This window comes from Cyprinodon variegatus, unplaced genomic scaffold (genome assembly GCF_000732505.1).
Source record: "Cyprinodon variegatus isolate N-32 unplaced genomic scaffold, C_variegatus-1.0 Scaffold163, whole genome shotgun sequence".
Taxonomy (NCBI): domain Eukaryota; kingdom Metazoa; phylum Chordata; class Actinopteri; order Cyprinodontiformes; family Cyprinodontidae; genus Cyprinodon; species Cyprinodon variegatus.
This window is the reverse complement of record NW_015150616.1, coordinates 219072-240727: the sequence shown is the minus strand read 5'-3', so window position 1 is coordinate 240727 and position 21656 is coordinate 219072. Positions and strand designations below refer to the sequence as shown.

General features: G+C 39.0%; 2 protein-coding genes across 3 annotated transcripts; one reads left to right on the top strand and one right to left on the bottom strand.

Moving 5' to 3' along the window:
• Positions 1 to 1543: 1543 nt before the first annotated feature.
• On the top strand, positions 1544 to 10378 carry LOC107086804 (annexin A13-like). 2 transcript variants are annotated; one of them, XM_015378003.1, is made up of 11 exons: positions 1544 to 1705; positions 2294 to 2369; positions 2606 to 2700; positions 2790 to 2957; positions 3098 to 3131; positions 4732 to 4811; positions 5324 to 5392; positions 7611 to 7712; positions 7797 to 7872; positions 7988 to 8100; positions 9994 to 10378. In XM_015378003.1, the coding sequence occupies exons 1-11, from the start codon at positions 1691 to 1693 to the stop codon at positions 10111 to 10113; spliced, it is 948 nt and encodes a 315-aa protein (XP_015233489.1). In that variant the 5' UTR covers positions 1544 to 1690; the 3' UTR covers positions 10114 to 10378. The 2 variants fall into 2 exon arrangements, with proteins under 2 accessions (XP_015233489.1, XP_015233488.1); XM_015378002.1 differs by having other exon boundaries at positions 2787 to 2957.
• Positions 10379 to 15393: 5015 nt separating this feature from the next.
• On the bottom strand, positions 15394 to 20064 carry LOC107086807. The gene is made up of 6 exons (XM_015378006.1): positions 19208 to 20064; positions 18887 to 19092; positions 17864 to 18034; positions 17585 to 17737; positions 17262 to 17328; positions 15394 to 17144 (listed from the first exon to the last, which is right to left on the bottom strand). The coding sequence occupies exons 1-6, from the start codon at positions 19848 to 19850 to the stop codon at positions 15592 to 15594; spliced, it is 2793 nt and encodes a 930-aa protein (XP_015233492.1). The 5' UTR covers positions 19851 to 20064; the 3' UTR covers positions 15394 to 15591.
• Between the last annotated feature and the right edge of the window lie 1592 nt (positions 20065 to 21656).

The following is a 21656-nucleotide window of genomic DNA, read 5'->3' as shown; positions in this document are numbered from 1 at the left end:
TGTACTTAAGTACACTTTTTATGTATATATACTTTACTCCATTATTTATTTTTCTTCCTACTTCTGACTTCTACTCATCCCATTTTCACATAAGAACCTGTACTTTCTATTCCATACATTTGTAAAACAAACGTTAATTACTACTCTTGGCTTCGGTTTAATGTTTTTAACTATTTATTTCACATCATGTGCGCCATCCAATGCAGATCATTGGCGCCATCCACATCTAGTGAAAACTAGTGTAATTGGATGAGTCATATAACGCAAACACTTATTCGTTAGCTAAAGGAAATCATCAGAAGCAAGCAGGTGTTCTTCAAACTGCAAACGTGAATTGTCTATGCCATGCTACAATGTTAGATTGAGAAAAAGATGTTGAAATGTCTGAAAGGTCGGACAAAGGTGAGAGCGTATCGGGAGACGGAGACCAACAAGACTTCCCTCGTCCTTGGCCGTATCTCAAAGAATTTTTCAAAATTGTCAAAAAATTAAGCTTTCGATTCATATTGTGGCATCTAGCTGTTTTTTAAAGGTTACTTTATACTTTTAAACTTCAAGTAGTTTTTGGAGCACATACTTTTTCACTTTTACTTGATTAAAGAGGTCAAGTTGATACTTCAACTTTTACCAGAGTGTTTTTAAACTGCAGTATCTATACTTCTACTTAAGTAACAAATGTGTGAACTTTTTACACCACTGGCTGTTGCTTAGTCATCAAAAGTCCTGTTTTAAGGCAAGAGTTGCTATTATTTTCAAATCAAGGCACCAGACTGGAGAAAGAGTAATTACCAAATCACCTTTCCTTCTGAAGAGTCATTAGAACAACTAATGATATAAAAAAGAGAATACAGCTCTGTTCATTAAGTAAGTGTACTTTTTAAATAATCTGGATTCCTACACTTAAAAAACTGTATTATTTTTATATATATATATATATATATATAATATTCAAATTTATAAGAAATCAAATTTTGTTTTGTTTTCTCTGGAAGTGAGCATAACTTTTTCACTTTAATGTATAAATAAACCTTTTTTAAATTATTTGATATGAGAAATCAGGAAAGGATTGTGAAAAAAAAATGAAGACATGGATGGAAACAGACAACACTGATGCTGCAGTGAGCATGCTGCCTCTCTGTCAGCCCTGATGATGCAACATGAACCTTTATGAAACAGCTTCCAGACCATCATTTCTTTGGAGCACAAAGCTGCAGAAATGATCCCTGCTAGTTAGACTATATGACTTTAGTTGGATTCTGGGAGAGAAGTTTTTAGTGAAATGGGCAGAAATTATTGTTCAATAAAATGTTTTCTGGGAGTAAATAAGAATATGCGCACAAACTGGTTTGAGCTAAATAAACGTAAAACATGTGAATTGGATGCCCTGGATTAAAAGGAAAAAAAAAAAGACACAAACGCATTATTTAATGTAAAAGCAAACTCATTTTGCTGCCTGCATTGATCCCTCTATGGGTGGAGTAGGGGTGGTTGACGCCGTCCATGATCCAGCGGACATTACGCAGCTGCGCACCAGTGGCCCGCCCTGCACCGGTCCATCCATGCAGCCCTGCCCATCCTGCTGCTGCTGCGCACGCCTGACACATCACATAGCAGCAACACATCAGGGCACACAGCAGCCAGCTTTTATCAAAAAAAAATTTAACTTTTAACAACAATCAAATCAGACAACATGGGCAACGTCCAGGTAAGAATCATTTTGTTCTGCTGATCTAAACAATCCGAGATATTAAACTGTAAGCTGCGTTTTTATCCAATTAAAGGGCATTTTAATTATTAAAAAGTTTTTAAATTAAGGAATTGTGTTTAATTTATGCATTAAAATGCAAATCAGCAGGTTGAACATCATAAAGCTTTTGCAGAAGGTTGATATAATTTATTACAGCTAGATATAGTCTTTTAGTTTGGGTGAAAACAGCATAAATTGTAAGTGGCGCAGTCAGAGGGAGTGTGCTCTGTCAGAAGCAGATAGATGAGGGATTTCTCAGCATGTAGATCAATAAGGCCGCATTGTGTCAAAGTGAGGGTGGGTAGGGGATGAGGCTGCTGCTGGTCCATGACTCAGCACAGCCAGCACCCTGATCCTATTGAGAGAAACTTCCTGGATGGAACACCATAACAGATCATCTGACACCACATCACCCTCTTTTTAGTTTCATTGCAGCGTCAAAGTGCTTTTACAGTTTCTTTTGTGCTTTATTTTTTTGAGTGCAAAATATAATAAAACATATACATATGTCCTGCTAATATTTTTACATATGTGTTGCATTCCCAGCCCACCATAGTCCCCTTTGAGGATTTTGATGTCACGGCTGATATAAAAGCCTTAAGACAAGCATGTAAAGGTTTGGGTAAGTCTGAACTTACTGTAATCTTTATTCATTAATATCTCAGCAATAATCAGCATCAATATATCACCTTAAATGTTCAGTAGCAACATTCAAAACTCTTTTAAAGCCAAAACCTTTATATCTGGTGACTGTTTTTTATGAATATGAACAGCCTTGTGTGTGATTGTTGAGCACATTTACTTTGTGTGAGATGCTTTAATTTCCCCACCATGTCTGTATTGCTTCATGTTTTCCAGGCACAGATGAAGAGGTTATTATCCAGATCCTGGCCAACCGCTCTGCAGCTCAGCGTGTGGAAATCAAACAGGCCTACTTTGAAAAATATGACGACGTGAGTACCCCACCCACCTCTGGTCTCTGTTTGTCCTGTGATGCAGGAGCACAGCAACTAAGACTTTAAGATCTGTTTTCTGCAAGGAGCTGGAGGAGGTTCTAAAGAAGGAACTCACAGGTAGCTTTGAAAATGCCATAGTGGCCATGTTGGACGAGCCCCGCGTTTTCTTTGCCAAGGAGCTCAGGAAGGCCATGAAAGGGGCGGGGACTGATGAGGCTGTTTTGGTGGAGATCCTGTGCACTGCTACAAATGAGGTTTGTAGAGAGGTGATGGATTAGATTAACGTTGATTACATTGTGTTTATGTTTGTTATGGGAACCATAGGGCTAAGAATCAAGGCATTGGTGCTTGTTGAGGCTGACTTTACTAACCATCCTCCTCATTTATCCTACAGGATATCCTGAGCTACAAGGAAGCTTATGCCCAGGGTAGGTTTTCAAAACATCTAACAGTTTTATATTACAGGGTTTTACTAAAGTATACATTTTCTTAGTTTCTCACATTACAACTGCTTAAATAAATAAATAAAAAGTACATTTGTATTATATGTTGACTCCCTGTGAATTAATACTTTACTGAACTAAGTTTTGCTGAAATTACTACTCTAATTCTTTCTCAGGTTTCTACCGTCTTGGTTCATTTCTCTTTGCAAAATAATTCAAGCTCATTTATTTTGGATGGGGAGCATTTGTAAACATCAGTTTTTCATTTCTATTGGATTTAGGCCTGCAGTGAGTGGCTCATTCTAAGACATTAATATTAGTGATGGTGAGATGAAGCCTCATGAGGCATTGAACCGTTTGGCCAAATTGCTTCAACGATCCCTAAAGTTCATGAAGCCTCACGTGAACATGTCACCACCTACTGGTGGAGAGCAGAACTACAGTTAGTAATATAATTGTGATTTTATTTATTGCAATATTGTTTTTCTTGTTTTTTTTTTTCTTTTCTTTAAGTTAATTTAAAATTGTTAATGTTTGGTCTGTATGGAAGAGGATTAGGGCCATTAAAAATAAAAAAAGGTCACTAATTTTTACATTTTATTTCAGTTTAATATGGGAAAAGTCAGAAATCTGGGATTAAAGTCAGAATTCTGAGAAAAAAAGTCAAAATTTTGAGATTGAAGTCAGAATTCTGAGAATAAAAACAGAATTCTGGGAAAAGTAAGAATATTGAAAATAAAGTCAGAATTCTAAGAAAAAAAGTCAGAATTCTGGGAAAAGTCAGAATTCTGAGAATAAAGTCAGAATTAATTCTGAGATTAAAGTCAGAATTCTGAGGAAAAACGCCAGAATTCTGAAATTAAAGTCAGAATTCTGAGATTAAAGTCTGAATTCTGAGATTAAAGTCAGAATTCTAAGAAAAAAAGTCAGAATTCTGGGATTTAAGTCAGAATTCTGAGGAAAAACGCCAGAATTCTGAAATTAAAGTCAGAATTCTGGGATTATAGTCAGAATTCTGAGAAAAGAGTCAGAATTCTGAGAAAAACGCCAGAATTCTGAGAATAAAGACTTTTTTTCCATATTAAGCTGAAATAAAATGTAAAAATGAGTTCGCTTTTTTTAGTACTCGACACAGCCTCGGAGCCTTGGCTCATTTCATAACATCAGTAATTAATATGTTTTGATCTAAACTTTTCCACTGTGGCTCTAGCTTCATGTTTAGGGTTGTTTTCCAAGTGGAAAGTGAACATCTGATCTAATCTTCCATGTCCTTGCTGAAATAAGGTATCCCACAGCATAATCTTGCCACCACAGTGTCTAAACTTGACGAGGTTTGTTTAGTCAGTGTAATTTAAAGCTCATTAAAGACGGTGGTTGTAAAGTGGTGAAATGAGGAAAAGTTCTAAAACTATGAAAAAAATTGGTTTGGTTATTCATATCATAATGGTAAAATGACTAATTGTGTTTGTTTTACAAACCTAAGGCTGCAAAATAATTCTAGGAAAACATGTTACACTGAAATTCAAGCACACAATAATTAACCTATGAGGCTGTAGGTTTTATTCTTTTTGCTGTTACCTTTCAGTAAATGAGCGAGACTTGGAGGCGGATATAGAGGACGATACCAGTGGAGATGTTAGGAACCTGCTTATTTCACTGCTACAGGTATAAAACTGACCGTTGTTACCTTATCAGATACAAATCTACATTTTCCAGCTCGGCTGCTTATATGGGGAAGCAGGGCTCTGAAAGAAGAATGAAATGGGCTTGTGTTCGTTTTCCCTCAAATTGTTTCACATAATGGCTCTTGATCGCTGGCTCGCCCACTGGGACATTCGTCACATAGCTTGGCATGCTAAGCCCTTTATGCCCTTTCCAGCTCTTTCACCTCATTCACCCTCTGCTTCTTATCTTTTTCTTTTCCCTAAGCTAAAAAATATAAACAGATTGACTCATGTTTTACTGCAGTGCCATTCCAGAGAACTTAATCTGTTTTCCTTTTAAGTAATGCAGATGACTGTTATCCCATTAAATGCTCAGTGTCATTTTTGTTATCCACCCTCTTTGACTTGGCTCTGTGGGCTTTCATGCCCCTAACTCTCCCTCTCTCTCCTCATCCATAATTCTGATCCTCTTCCAGTTTCATCCTCTTCACTTTCTTGTTTCCTCCTTTACAGGCGAGCAGAGAAGAAGGCTACGACGTAGACGAGGGATTGGCCGAACAAGATGCCATATCTTTGTTTGAGGTGTGGATGCGAGTAATATAGGATTTCCTTCTTATTCAGTCCAATTTAGGCTGTATAAAAAGTCATGCATTAAAGCAACTGCATTATGCCTTAAAGTCATGCATTAAAGTAACTGAACCGCACATAACAACATGGATTTAGCAGCTAAAAGTTAAAGCTTGAAGCATTATAGCTAAATAGCCAATTCATCCATGTTGGTGGAACATGGATGAATTGGCCGTATATAAAGAAACAAAAGCAGGTGGAATGTATGAGTAGTTATTGGAAACAGGGTAGAGTTAGGCAGGCGAATGAAATGAGAAATTAGGCCAGCTGTAGGTGCCAAGATCATGACACACTCCTGGTAGAATGGCATATAACAACAGAGGGGGCGGCCACCCCCACAGATTCATAAGCCAGTGCAATGGCATCTACAACCCAATGCAACAGCCTGTACTTCGAAATGCTACTCTTATTGGCGAATAGTGCCTGTATCCACAATGTACAGCTGCAATTTCCAGGCTGGGAACACTGTGCTTGCCAACCTACGTTAAGTTCCTCAGACTGAAACGGAGGCGGGCAATAGGCCCTCAGGCCCCCAGTTCAATAGGTGACTTCACATTGCCTGGGGGCAGAACCTTTGTAAAAAGGTTACATTTGGTGACATCACTCCAGACCCATCTGCTATGGAGTCAAGATTCTGCCAAAATTTCACACACACAATAAATCATTCTATTGGAAGCTTTACTTTTTTCAGACACTCATAAACTACACTCACATGCATATTTAACATGTAGCATGCGCAAAAAAAGAGTGCCACCGGCGCCCAAAATATCATAAATATAAGTATTCCTTTTCTGTAAATGTGGTTCAAATTTATGTGTGCGCACCCTCCTTCCTCCTCTCATTTGTACCTGTTCCTACTAGCTCCTTTCTACTTTTGTTACTTTGAATGCGTTACCCTCCTGACAAATCAACTTGCCTGTGACTGGCTAGGTTTCAGGAAATTCTGCGTCTTGAGTTATGACACGTTGCCAAAGTTACAAGTGTAAACTGTCTACCCATTTCCCGCTAAAGTTTGTAGGTATTTGTAGGTGACCCTTTTTAACAGACACCCTACACTCAGTCAGATTTGAGTATTCAATTAGACTATGGTATATTTAATGGTGACTCTACTTTTGAGCTTCCAACTCTTAAAGAGAAGCGTTTAGCCTGAAGACGCTTTGCTAGTAGGTAGCCAATCACAGGCAAGTTGCTTTGTGCAGTGGGTAACACCTTCCAAGTGACAAAAGTTTACATGAGCGTACAGAAACAGGTCCACATGCGAGTAAGAGAATCTTTAGGCACATAAAAAGCAAACCACAAGCATAATGAAAAGAGTGAAGTGTGGCTACAAAGAAATGGCCATCCATTTAAACTTGCAAAGCAGGGAGCGTAGTCACAACAGAAGTAGCCATTAGGCCAGATTTAAACCTAGAGGAGTTTAAGAGATTTCTAGATCAGGAGGAAGAATTTGCCAAAGGGCCATTGCCAGTTATGCACTTCAAAGGTTTAGCTTTCAGGAGTCACCTGGACCTTTTGGACTGCAACCCCAAACAAAATTCTGATGACGACACTTGGTTATAACACTGTCAGGTTATTGGTATAGTTATAATCAGCAAACACAGTTGAGTTGGTTAGAGTTGATGAGAAGATGAATTGATGGATCAATTCATGGGGCATTCCAGGTAGAACACGTTGAATTCTTAGAGACGTGAAACAAAGGTGGACATTCACCTCCTAGCAGAGCAATGGTCCATAAGCATCTCCCTGAAATGAGTTTTCAGAACTTGGGATGTCTGTATAGACCATAATCTAAACATCTGTAACAGGACTCGAAGAGGCTATGTCTAATGACTGCTGTAGCTTAAATACATATACCATACATTCATTTTGTATGCTAAAGAAACTATCTTTATTTCGGCTTTACAATATTCCATTAATTTGTGTATCACATGTATCACAAATGTTAAAAGTATCACATTCAAAATGTTGTGGCAACAGACATTTACCATCTTGTTTTAATTTGTTATGGAACTACAGTTAACTTCTACAGTTTTTACTTTTACTTCTCTAACACCTAACGGCAGAGCTCTTAAGTTCTTCTTGTGCAAATAACAGCCTAACATACTGTACATCTAATACAAGTGCAAACACTTTTAAATGTCAGCATTTTGTTTTCTTTTTGTTTACATAACAGGCAGGTGAGGGCAGGTTTGGCACAGACGAGTCAACCTTCACCTACATCCTGACACACAGGAACTACCTGCAGCTTCAGGCTACCTTTAAGGCCTACGAGTCTGTATGTACTGTACGATGGTGAACCTGATCCAAAATAGATTAGTTTCATTGTACTTGAGTTTACGCTAGCTGGTTTACCTTGCAGCTTTCAGGAACAGATATTTTGGACACCATCGACTCGGAGGCTACAGGGACCCTCAAAGACTGCTACATCACTATTGGTGAGAAGGAGCATTTACAGATCTTCCATTATTACTTTGCCTACTTATTTACAATCAGCAGCTGATTTTGTTTGTTGGTATGACTTTATGTGTGTGTATATATTTTGTTGTTCAGTGAGGTGTGCTAAGAACCCACAGCTCTATTTTGCCCGCCGCCTGAATGCTGCAATGAAGGGCCTTGGCACTGATGAAGACACACTCATCCGCATCATTGTAGGCCGCTCTGAGGCAAGTGTCCCTGAGCTTGTGTATTATAAACTTTACGGGATGTTACACACATAAACATAACGCTTTTGGCCTTGCTAGCAGCAATTAATGCAAACATTCAATTCTAAAAGATAAGAAATGCTGGCATCTCTTATCAACATGTGCAAAAACCTTCAAATTCAATAATTGTTTAATTACATAGTATCGTCTTATAGTCAAAAAGAAAATGCTTTTTTTTCAGTGTCTGAATAAAAGAAACTAGTAACTACATAGCGTAATATTGGGTTTTAACAAAATAATCCTAAAAAAAATCCTTGCAACTCCCTTCCTTTAAGAACTTCTGATCTTTGATCCTCTAACTTATCTTTCACTGGGTTATAAATTAACACAAATGCCCAATTTTCTTTTTTCTATTGGCCACTAGGTGGCATGAAGATCAATATACATCTTACCATCTGTGAGGAGGAGAAAAAAATTTATAAAATAAAAAAAAATTCTATACTTACTTAAAAACTGCAACCAAATGTGGCAACACCCATTAGACAATATTTACATGACTACTGGAGGTTTGTAAGTGATACCAGGAAAATAAACTGCTTTATCATTCCAAAAGAAACATCTGAAATATCTTGCAAAATTCTCCTGAAAACTTATGTAAAACAGTTTTAGCTGAAAAGGACTAAGATTAGAATATTTGATTTTAAAAAAAAAGAGAGAGAGAGATAAAAAATGAACTCCCTTCTAATAATATAAGCTCTTTAATGCAGTTAAGGCCCTTTGGTGCAAAGAGACGTCCTTACTTCCAGTGGCCAAGGGTTAAAACATCAACTGGATTCAACCAGTAAACCTCTTAAGCTATGTTGTTATTATGTCTTTCAGCAGAATAATATTCTGAAATCTAATCATATAGTTATTGAAAATAGTTCAACAGGCAAAATTAAACTTCCTCCAAAGCAACTTCACTGCCAAAATGAAATCATGTAGAAAAACCTCTGGGGTGACCTGAAGAAAACAGACCATGAGGCGACACAACTTATTTGTGTAACTCTATTTGTATAAAACATATTTAAAATAGCTACAAAAAACAAAAACAATAAAATTTCACTGAAATAAAAATAAATATGGTTTCGAAAATATAATAGAGCTTAGCAGTAAGATATAAAGTTAATTGAATAAGTAATTGTTGACCATTATGGCAAAGCTGGACTTAATATTAAATTTTCCTGTCCTGGTTTAAAAGAGACAACTGTTTCTTTATATTAAATATTTACAGGAGGTTAGATTCCAATTTGAGGAGCGTAGTAACTAAATGCTGCCTTCCCTCATTTAGCTTTTCCTCTTGTGCTTTGTTGTCAGTTCTATACTCTCTGCTAAGCACTTGGTAAGCATGGCAGTTGTTTTAATTGTGCTGTATTGATTGACAATTAAGACTGGTGACCTGACCAGGGTGTACCCCGCCTCTCGTCCATAGACAGCTGGAGGGTGCACTAGCACCCCTCGTGACCCCAGCAGGGATAAGGTGTGACAGAAAACGGATGAATGGATGGATGGAAGGATGGATGGACAAGAAAAAAATTGAAGTTCCCTTTGATAAATGTTCATACAGAAAAAGTTTCATATAAATCATGTCAGACAGACAACAATTACTTGTAGTAAATATTGAACTTATTGAAAACCTTTTTTTTTTTTTTTACACATTCTTATCAAAGGCAGTGAAAGAAGCAGCTAATTTAATACATTAAAAGCATCAGAAATCTTTATGCAGCTGTGATATTTTTGAAATGTTGAACACTTTCACAAACATATTTATTTTATTTGCTTATAGGTTTCTTTACTTTTGAACTCTGGAAATAATGCTGAGTTAATATAGAAATGTAAAATGGGTTCAACTTCCTCCTTGTTTCTAACCCACAGGTCGACTTGGAGACAGTGAAGGACATGTACCTCGAGAAATACGACATCACCCTAAAAGATGCCCTTGACTCGGAGTGTGGAGGAGACTTTAAGCGTCTTCTCTTGGAGATCTTGCACTAAATCACAGTCAATTTGTCACCTGTCTTGTTCTACCATGAAATAACAAAATCTAATCTATCTACTCTACTGTTTTTAACACTTTACAAGTACTTCTTGTTACTCTGGTCTTTCTCCACGTTTTAGAAATTTAACTTTACAGCACGGACCAAAATCAACTCAATATAATCCAGTTTAGTGTTCCACATTACGTAATTTTTACAGATTTTGTTAACACTTTTAAAACTTTTTACAATACCATCTGAGTATAATAAAGCGCACTGTTAGTTACCAACTTGGATGTATTTTGGAAATATAGAAGGACCATATTCACTTATCAAAAAGTTATCTGCCAAGTTACAGTACTCTAATGCTTTTCTTTTTTAAGCTGCAATCATTGTGTTTTCTATTACACAACAAGCATGTGTCTCTCATCTATCAGTCACATCACTATTTATTTTAACAATGAACTTCAGAAGATTATAGCAAATAAAGTTAGGTTCTGCTGCAACACATAAGTGCCCCAATATCCTGCTCAAACGTTTAAATTTAAAGATTTTGTGTATTTGTTGGAACTTATAATAACCTCAAATACTCAGCTGTTTAAGCAATTCGCTACAGGCCGGTTCTAGACTGAATAATTAACAAGAAATTGAAGTGCTTTGAGTCGTTTCTTTGAGAGCTCACATGTTGCCTTGTTACTAGATTTAGACACTGTTTTTGTTTTGCTTTTTGGTGCCTTGAGTATTTACATTCACTGCACAGAAAATAACCATAGAGGTCACTCTGACTAGTGCAATGATTAAAAGTATAGTCACAGGTTTAAGGCATAGGGCTTTAAAGACGCATTTTCTTAATGAACTGAGGCTTAATGTGTTGAGTGAAGTATAAATATTAGAATATAACAGATCTGACTGTATTCACCTACAAAAATGTATGTCTGATGTCTGTTTAATGTTTGTACAATATTGGTCTGAAATACAAATAAAAAAATTCTAACTATCAGAACTGATTTCATTTTTCCTGTAGAGGGCAGTGTTGAACAATTTGCATTTTATTTGCTGCGTAAATGTAGTTTTGGGGTCTAAGGAAGCAATGAATAATAATATAACATTGAAGTAATACACTCCTATATATATTTACATAATACTCTTAACCTAATCTAGAATTTAATAGAATATTGATCATTTAATACCACTACCAGATCATCCCTAGTAACTCATCTATTCATTTAGTGTTGAATAATATGCTTTAAAGATGCAAAAAAGTTTATTTCTACAAAATAATTCCTAAAAACCTTTTGATTATACCAGAGCAGCAAACCTGTGTCTACTAAGTTAAAGTTAGACAATAAGGAAGTTCAAGAAAGGTGCCAAATGCTTCCAGATGTGCAGCCAGTTCCTCTGCCACTCTGCTTTGCCTGTTACTTCAGTCTTCTTACTGTTTATCTCATTATTACAGTTGGTTTGAGCATTCAAGTTTAGCATCAACCTGTTTTCTGCATTTTCTTGCAACCTGTATGCTTCCAGTCTGTGCACCATATGTGCTTTGACCATTTATCTGTCTGGCTGATCCATGTGCTCAGAACACGTGGCTGCTGATAATATATAGAGAGAATCAGGACGAGCAATACATGGGTCTGGTGTGTAGGATTATTTCTTTTGGAGGGGAATTAACCCCTTTTGCACTAATTTCTGTTTAAAGGTATTTTTTTTAAAAATGCTGTTTGTGTGGAAATAACAATAGAATGCTAAAAGAATAATGCAATTTTAATGCAAAAATCAAGAAAAGGCTCAATAATGGTCCAAATTCATGTTTTTTTTATCCATTGTGCACGTTAAATAATAGTGTGCAATAATATGTAAGGTTCGGCTGTCAAACATATGGTGCTCCATCTAAGCCAACAGTGCCATGACCCTTTATTCCTCCAAACTTTCTCTTTTTTAAACTTTAGTAACTCCTTCAAGATGCCTTAACTCAAGCTATGGTTTCAATTTTGCTCAAGACACGATGTCTGTCTGTTGGATTATACACCCTGTTTCTGGGTATTGTCTTCTTTGGCAACAATCTGATGACAAAAAAGAGAACTCAAACACCTTGTAAATCCCATAATTGTGATTTTTAACACCTATCAGCAAAAAATATTACATTGAGAGCAATTCCTGCACTTTCTACATAAAATACGTTCAGTTGTTTTTTGTTAAAGAGAATGCAGTCTTATTTGTAGGGTGTTTCTGATCTTGACTCCCATTACTGCAAAAAAACTGCTGGGCTAATGTGTCTGTCCAAATTCACGACAAAGGAAAGATGTTCTTTGATGAGTAACCAGAAAAACCTGGAGGCTCCCGCCAAGAGAAAACATGTTCAATTGAATCTCTGTATCACTGTGTGGCCTGTAGGGCTGTAATGGTTGACGGATGATCAGTGTGTTATTGTTTTGTTAAACTCATCTGTTTATCTGTTTAAGTTTCCCACTAAATCAAATACAAATATGTATTTCATGTAAAATCCCCTTTTCTATTTACAGTGTACCATTTTGACCCCAATGAATTTTTTACAGTGCATGTTTTGTCTCTTTGAGAAGAAAACATGGGTTAACCCTTGACAATCCCCTAGTAAGAGTTAGGATTAGATTAAGAAAGATTTTTTTTGCTAATCATTCAACCCATTGTAAGGAAGCAGCGACTCACTGGTGAGCATTCTGGGGCTTAGCGTCTTGCTCAGACACCCGGTGTGGCACTCTGGGGGGGTTTGAACCAGGGAAGCTGCAGCCTTCAGAAGAGCTGAAGCAGAAATCCTGCTTTTATCACTCTGTTGCCCATCACTCTGCACTGACTTTGGAAACTTCACACTGGAATCCAAGGAATATGGATTTTCTACCCCCTACTTTGATTCTTAAACTAAAACTTTATTTTCATCTGAAAGTAAGTGTTTGGACTCCCAAGTAACAGTCCAGTTCTTTGGTTTCTTAGCCCAGGTAAGAAGCATATGATGAGCGACTTACAATATGGAAAGGCAACATTTGTATTTGAGATGAACAATTTTTCTGTGGGTAGAGGCTCTTGATGTGCTGAATTTAGACTCAGTCCCCTCCTAGCAAAGCCGAACAGAACCACACAATGACTTTTATTGAGGAAAATGAAAGACATCAACATGCTTTCAGCAGTGTAACAAATACCAAATACTGGTTCTCTCCACTGTATCTGTAAGCCATCACATTCACAATGACACGAAATAAAGGTTTAACATATTTTAAGGAACCTATATGTCTTAAACTTTCTGCAATTACTGTTCTGCAATGGCTGTCACCGTGGATCTTATAAAATATCCTTTTTAGATGTGTTTTTTCACCTGCTCATAGATTTGTTTGAATTAGAGTATAGTGCTGCCTTTCTGGCCTTTAACATGTTAGATTTTAAGTCTACATTTTCATCCATGATGAAACTGTAGATGGAGTGGAGGTAACAAGAGGATGGAACATATTTTAACTGAGGGTGTGGTGCGGTTCATTTATTTTTTTTGCTTTAAGAATTGAAATATTACTTCAACAGAAGTCTTTGAGGAAAAATTTAAACACGTTACCATTGCTACACAGCTCTCTATAGCAAAGTAATAGCAATTAGCCTACATAAAATCAGTGCTTCATCTTTGAAATTTTGACTGCCTGACATATGATCCCTACTTTATGCACTACAGGTAAGACATACAATATGGCTTCACATCTGATAAATATTTTTATTACGTTAACAGAAAAACACCAAATATACACTTCATTAAACATTTTACTCTTTAAATAGCCTGTTTATGTTTACATGGCCTGCATATTAGTTGGAATTTAACCAGAGAGCAATTAAGCATTGCATGCTAGGTGTAACAAAAATCTCTAACTCAAAACATGTGTCCTTAAAATGAATGGAAAGCAGTGTTAAAAGAAAACAAATTTATCTGAGGATACTTTTGAACAACAGAAGAGGGTCAGCAGAATTACATAAAGATAAAACAAACAACAAGAAAAACATGCATTTTGAAGATAATACAGAGCAGAAAGCTCAAGCGTGAAAGGTTCAGGATAGTTGAATAATATTTATGTACAAAACAACTCACTAGTTTTGCTGTATATAAATGAATGATATGAATAATTTCTTTCATTTAAAATGCCGTAGTTCATTTCAAATGTTAAAAAGCAAAACATAACATCTTTTAGCAGTTTATAAGGAGGGGAAATCTCATTTCATTTGTTTTGTCATGGGTAAATTTACAGGGGAAGATATTTTCCAGATGACAACAACTTTGGAAGCCAACAACATCTTTTGTGGCCTTTCCCCAACAGCTACTACTAAATTATTGCAGTATAAAATGGTGAGTAGGAAACAGATGGCTTTTGTGGTGTCTTTTGAACTTTGGTGGGACAATGAAGTTAGTTTCCTTGATGTTTGACCTGGTGCAGGGGCGTGCACAGTATGGTGCTTAACATAATTGAGTACAGACTTTTTGGTTGGATTATATATGGTCCGCTGCATACTTCAATTTGAGAAAAGCCAGTTTGAAAACTGTTGGATCCCCTACCTGTTATTGGCTATTGATGAAAATATGCTTTATACACGGTTTATAACTGATAAACCAACAATGATTTACAGAAAAAGTGCTAGGAATACATGAAAACTAAAGGTAGAGGTCTCTACTTTGTGTGTGTGTGTGTTTTTTTTTGTCACCAAATGGATAATACAGCTCTCCTGTTTATGGACCAGGATTTGGCAGCATGTTTTAGGTTTGTTAAAGGTCATTGAGCTTCACTGACCGTACTAGAACTTGTTTAACCTTTCCTGGTTGTTCAGATTGTCTTTAGTTTCCAGGTTAATTTGACCCTCAAACAATTGGAATCCTTAAGTTGTATTATTACACAACCAGTGACCTTTGTCAATACAGTTAGAGGTATTTCGAGTTTATACAAATAATTAGGCTGGTGGAACATTAAAGGTGCCATTTCATAACTGTAAAGGCTAATTTATACTCAGAAACCAGGTTTCTGAGTATAAATGCTGTACCTCTCCAAAATTGTAGGTGACCGCAGAAAGTGCCGTAGACAGGAGGCATCTGATTGGTCAAATCGTGAATTAGGACTAGCTAGAAAAGCAAGCTGCACAAGAACGCTGGGACCCTTTTTCCTCCTGGATCCCCGCTCTTTTTCGCCCTCATGTCCCTCCAATGTCACACAAACTTGCCCCCTCTTCCTACCGCCTCGGTCATATAAAGAACGACAGCTAGTTTGTGATTGTCCCTCTTGCGTTGTGGCATGGTATAACATAGCACAGACAACGCTTCAATACGGGGCATAAATCCAACATTTCTGCGACAAGCTCACTGCGACACACTGCTGTGGGGAGTATAACCAGCCCTTAAGCCATCACCATTTCTTGCTGAACATAACATCATAATAAATGTCTAAGGTTTTCTTATTAGACTACCAGGTGTGAGAGGTTTTATTCTTTTTTGGCTTTTTTATCAGGCTGCCACCCATAGAGCTGACACCCCACTTCCTGTCTGGTGACTGATCTGATTTACTCGTCCACGTACACAGTCTAGGATGAAGAACACTGCAGTGCCGTTATAAACCGGAAAAGATGCTCGGAGACTAATGCTGGCCCACTGGCTTCCTTCAAGCATCTGACCCCCTACCTGCTGGGCTATAGGTACAGGCCGCAGCCCCTCTGCTTCACGGACACCTTCGGAGTCACTTCGCCTCAGCAGAGTCAGCTTAACTAAGTTGCAGGAGTGGATGAGTTTAAGGTCCAAAGCCACACTGACTGTCCCAGTCTCCCTGAAGACAAAGTCCTTCCTCTGGTTTGGGGATCCTTTTGCCAGCAGCCCCATTTGAGGCACCTGGGGGCTGGTCTGATGGAAGAACAAAGGCTTGTTTCGAACTGCTCCTGATGGAAGACCAGTGTTGGACACAGAAGCAGTCATAGAGGAAGAGATGCCAGCAGGGACCCAAAACAGACTGAGAAGACTGATGCCAGTCTCATCACCAAAGAAGCGTACATTGCACTGGGCGGGAGAGAGAATCTCAAAGCCAATTGCTTCCCCGGGGCTTACTGTCGTGGCTCCGGACAGAGATATAGATGTGTCACGATAGTGAACGCCTGGTTTGAAGACCCTAAACATCTCCAAGGAAGTTCCATTTTTGTTAAGATATGCCACAAGCTGAAACCCTTCGCTCACACAAGCTTGGCCCATAGAATACAATGACTGCTGGAACACAAAACGCACTGTCCCGCTTTCTGAAAAACGGATCCACCGATTGTCATGAGTCAGTCCCACTACATAAGGGTCTGAGGTGGAGGCAATGCGGAAGGTTGGTCGGTAGTTTGTGTGATAATGTGCAGAAACAACTGCCTGTGCTGTCATGGCAACAGCCCCGGTATCGTGGGAGAGCCAGAGGAGGCTAAGCAAAGGTGCAGAGGTGTCATAAAGCTGTAGACTTTCAGTGGTTTGGTTGCAGTGATGGCTGGCACGCCGGAGAAAGAGGGACATAACTTGACCAGGGGCGACTTCTGTAACCCCACTGATGCTGACACTTTGAAGAGACCTGCGTTCCCTGTGCTCCACCCGAATGCCACTCAGGTCCCGGCCCTCTGAGCCATCTGTTTGGTTTATACGCAGGCAGACCTGGATGAAGCTGCGACAGCCATGACTAAGGGACAGAAGGCCATCAAGCCAAACCAAACCATGCTGCCTCAGCACCAGCTGCCCGTTCTCTGCTGAAACCAGACCCATATCATCTTTTCCCTCGATGTGAAGCTGCAAGCTGGGGATGTTTTGACCCTTTGGGCTCTGAAGACTCATGGCTCCAGACCATGACCGAGACAAAGCTGCAACATCAGTGGCAGGGACTGAGCAGAGGGTGTCTGTCATGAAGGTGCAGGGGGAAACAACAGGTTCCCCATCACAGTCGTTGCAGGCCTGACACTCATCCATCTCAGAGTTGTAAAAATAGCCATGGCCACACATTCCGGAGTTGGCTTCACGCACTGTCATCCCCTGGCACTTGAATCCACCTGGTGATGCCACCGCAAACAAAACAGGGTAGTAAATTAAACATTCATTATCAATTAAAGGGAAGATGAGTATCAACTGAAAAGTGATGGGAAGAAAAAAAAACTTAACTAAAGTACCTGGAGTGTTAATACACTTCTGCTTATCCCTGCACAAATCTGATATTTCAAGACATTCATCCCGATCCTGTAATAACAAAAAAACTGTTACATCCACTGGCTGCAATGAGCAGGTATGAATATAATACCATCTACTTCTTCCTTCTGTTATTTTCAGTCCGAGAATACATCATTTCAAACATCATGCTCTCCTTAATTATGTTTTTAACACACACCTATTGAAACTGTTTAAAATAAAATATGGTGGAATGTGTTCAGAAAATTCAACTGGTACAGCCCAGTTGTGTTATAAAACTGCACAATAAAAGCAGGAAAATCCTCACCTGGCAGATCCTGTCTGCGTGAACAGAGCATTGAGCAACCAGGAAGAATCCAGCAGGACAAACTGTACACGTTTCACAGCGAGGATGCCCGCTGCTGTAGCTGCAGTACTCCTCAGGACCACAACTCCCACAGGCCAACTCGGGCAGTCCCACCTGATTACGTAAAACATGGTAAAACATTAATAATTCAATCTGGAGGAGGCCCAAGCATCTGTTTGGTGTAGCAGTTTAGGACCGATTTCTTTGTTATTCTTAATGTCTAAATTATACCAATCTCACCTCCATCACGCTGGCTTGCATGTCCACTTTTTGCAATGACAGTGCTTGCTGCCTTTGATGGACTCTAACCTGCCCACTCAGGGCTTCTGTGTGTCTGTCCAGCTCCTCCTGAAGATTCTGGAAGGATGTCTGTTTGATAGTGTCCATCAAAACGCTGTACTGGGCTTTTACCTGTGATTCAAGAACATCTTCCTTACAATGCAATCAATATTCAGAAGACATTATACTTTGATACCAAACTTTTTTTTTAATTCTTTCTTTTATCTGCAGTGGCTTTTCAATGCATTAACATTTGCTAAAAGATGTTCACTGCTAGTTAAGTTACAACCAAACAGCTGTGCACCTATTTGGCAAATGTGTACAATGTCCTCTGATTTGGTAAAACCAGAGTTAAGACTTTGTGCTTATATTCAAAATGCAATGTACAACTGAAATCAACCACTGCATCATTATGTAGGACAGAGAAGCTGGTCAAGGATGTAATAAGTGAGAGATGGACAGAGCCAATTAAAGGACAAAACAGAGAACATGGCTGTATTACTTTCTCAGCATGGGGGCAACTTCTGCTAATGACCTTAATTTTTTTTCATGCAAGTCTACACAGAAGAAATAGATTTAAAAGTGGCATAAGACCGACCAATGAAGACTTGAGAACTGTGCATAAGAACTGTAGGAGACTGTAAACTGCAGAAAAATTTACATTTTAGTTTTATATTTCGATGTGTTTATGTGTTACAATGGCCTACTCAAACTCCAGACTTAAATCTTATTAAGACTTGGTGACAAAGCAGCACAACTCTGTTGCTGTGCTGTTATTTCACAATGAATCCCAATAAAAATATTATAGTTAGAGACAAAACGAGAAAAAGATTAACAAGTTTAAGTGCTTTTGTAAGTAGAGAGTCTCTAATGGCCATTGTCCAAATCAAAGAATCAAATACTAATCTCAGGTTTACAAAGACTGATTTCTTTTCATTGGAAATGAAAAAAACAATATTTTCTAATCAATTACTGCAACCTTACTTGCTCCATTTGCTCAAACATCCTTCTCTGTTGATCTAGTATTTCCCTCTGTTGGGTAACAAGTGCTCCCTGTTGGTCACTGAGAAGCCTCTGGAGTTCTTTCACCTCGTTCTGTTGGCTCTTCAGAGCCTCGAGGAAACTGTCCTGGCTCTTGGACAGTTGTAGCTGCAGAATAAGGGCATCCTCCACTGGAACCTCATTAGACCCTGTGAGAAAGACAAAGACCCTAACGTATGCAACAGTATATTTTCCCTGATTAAGAGGCAGATTTGAGTAATCTTTTCTTAACAATAAAAAGGCAAACATTTATCTGACACTGACCTGGCTTCATGTCACATGCCAGTTGTAAATAGGCTCCACGATTCAACCCAACGTCTGGGAGCTCTCCAAGGAACTGAGCAGCTCTGTCCATCACATGAACAGGGGAAGAGTTCTGTCTCCCCTCATCTCCAGCATGCACCCTGCAGCCATCCCCAACACATGGCTGCTGTTTTTGGCTCACCTGTGTCGGCGATCTACATCCGACCCCTTTGCACTCTCTTGAGGTGCTGTCATCATTTGTGGGACGATGAGAAATTGTGGTTGAACAAGACCCACCAGTGCAACCAGGATGAAACACCTCTGCGGTAATAGTCCTGGGGTTCGTCCTCCTGGTGCCATCAGTTCTCCCATGTTGAGGCTGGCTGTTACTATAGGATGACACCTGGGTGCTCTGAGCTTGATGACGAAACTGAGTGTCCTGCTGGTAGCTCGGATAAACCTGCCCTGTCCTTGATTGTCCAGAGTGGTGAAGTTGCCGTCGTGAAGAGGATACCTCTGTGCGCCCCTGGCAATGTGCTCCGACGCACGGTCTGCTCCAGTCCTGGCCGGGGAAGCAGCGTGTCCCTCGACATACTTCAGATCCACTCCCTGAGTGGAGTGCAGAAATTGAAAGAAGCACAAAAGTTGCACAAGCAGTAATCATCTTGCAATCTTTCCACAGGAAAAATGTTCAGAGGCCACTTGGGGAGGGTGGCCAAAATCTTTACCCGTCTGCCCCTTAGATTTATGGATTATATCTGATCATCTCTGTAAAGGTATAAAAAAAAATTGCATTCCGTCGCAAATATCTACATAACTCAACTTTACTACACTGATACTACTACAGTTTGACTCCTTTGCGCACAGTGCTGCTTCTGGCTTTTTTCTGTGTGTGTCTGGCCCCGCATGTGGTGCTCACTGCAACGTCTAATTGGCAACAGGTTTTGCTCCTAGTCTTAAATTAACCCGTAGCTTTCCCAGACATGCCTTTCCATAGAGTTACTCCATTCTCCAAATATTGACTTTGTTTTGTATTTTACTCTAACTTCTTACATACCATTAAGGGTTGTTGTTGCTGTCCAGACATTAATGGGGGGGAAAAAAATAGGGAAACATTTACCTCTAAACAGAGTGAACTCCTCATCTCTGTCCTCTCTTTGTGCCTTTCATTTGGATGAAAGGATCAGTTGGGTTTTTAACAGGCCCACATTTTCAGAGAGGATTAAAAACTTTAAATACCATCCAGACTTTCATCTTGCTTGAGTACAGGGGCTGTGGTGACACTTTTAGAACATAGTCGTCTTAAAGTGAATGATTAAAACTGAATTTCCTGTTTCATGTCAACTTTATAACAGCTGCCACTCACATTTCCATTTACTTCAGCTTTAAAAACGTCATTTTACTTCACGCGTCTTTCTTTCATTAAAGGATTACTAAAATCAGCTGCGACCTCTTTCAGATGCAAGAACACTTCACACATGAAGAATCAACCTTTATTTTCATTATGAGACCATCACAAAATCTGAAAGCATGCATAACTCACAGAAAAAAATGTAAAACACCTTTAGAAAATATAAACCATCCTAAAAAAACAAAAAACCTCGCTAAATATAAAACAGAGCTTCAAGAAATGTCACAGGAAAAAACTGTCATGATTTTAGTCAAAGATCTGACCCACATGCAGAAAACCAAACAGAGAGACCAGGGGAAGGTTTAACAGGTTTATTGAGAACTGGTAGAGATGGGTCCAGTGCTGCTCTGAACACTGGCAAACCGGGACTGAAAAGTGAAGGAGAAGTTCCAGTGGTAAGTTAAGGCTCAGTGGGAAATTTGAGCTTCAGTTTGCAAAAGGGTATAAAGGCAACAGGACTCACTTTTCCAGAAAAGGTGTCTTTCTCTGAATCCAGTCGGTGTGGGTTGTTCCAGTAATTGACTTGCTCGTTGGAGGGCGGACAGGGTTTACCCAGGTTAAGGTGTTTCTTAGAGGAATGGAGGAGCTGACTGCCACTTAGATTTCCAATGGTACTTGAATAGTTTCTTGTGGAAGCAGTGAGAAGCTCAAACAATCCTTTGGGGAATAGTTGAGCCAAAGCTCCAGTTTGAATCCCCAGCTCAGTTTGAAGCTCAGACGATCCTTCCAGGGGGAGAAGGTCCAAAACATCCAGTTATAAGGATGACTTCATGCCGAGAGGCAAAGACAAAAACAACAAGGTTAAGGCTCAAGTTGACAAAAAACTCAGTTTGACTCAGCAAAACTCAGCTTGGCTAGAGTACCCAAAACTGGCAAACACTCTGGCGTCGAGGTAGTGGCAGTCAGCAGCTTAAGAGTCCTCCGGTAATGAGGCAACCATCCGCAGGTGTGTGAGAGGGCCAACGAGAACCAGGCGCCACCTGGTGGTGGAGGGAAAAGACACAAAAACACAACCCACACAAACTGGATTCCTAACAAAAACTCTCAGGATAAAAAAAT

Coding starts and splice junctions, on each gene's coding strand:
- LOC107086804 (XM_015378002.1), top strand. Junction 2,958..3,097: donor TGTGCACTGCTACAAATGAG/GTTTGTAGAGAG, acceptor TTTATCCTACAG/GATATCCTGAGCTACAAGGA. Junction 7,713..7,796: donor CCTTTAAGGCCTACGAGTCT/GTATGTACTGTA, acceptor TTTACCTTGCAG/CTTTCAGGAACAGATATTTT.
- LOC107086807 (XM_015378006.1), bottom strand. CDS start 19,850: ATGATTACTGCTTGTGCAACTTTTGTGCTTCTTTCAATTTCTGCACTC. Junction 19,093..19,207: donor GGCATGTGACATGAAGCCAG/GTCAGTGTCAGA, acceptor TCTTTCTCACAG/GGTCTAATGAGGTTCCAGTG. Junction 17,329..17,584: donor ACGCAGACAGGATCTGCCAG/GTGAGGATTTTC, acceptor TTGTTATTACAG/GATCGGGATGAATGTCTTGA.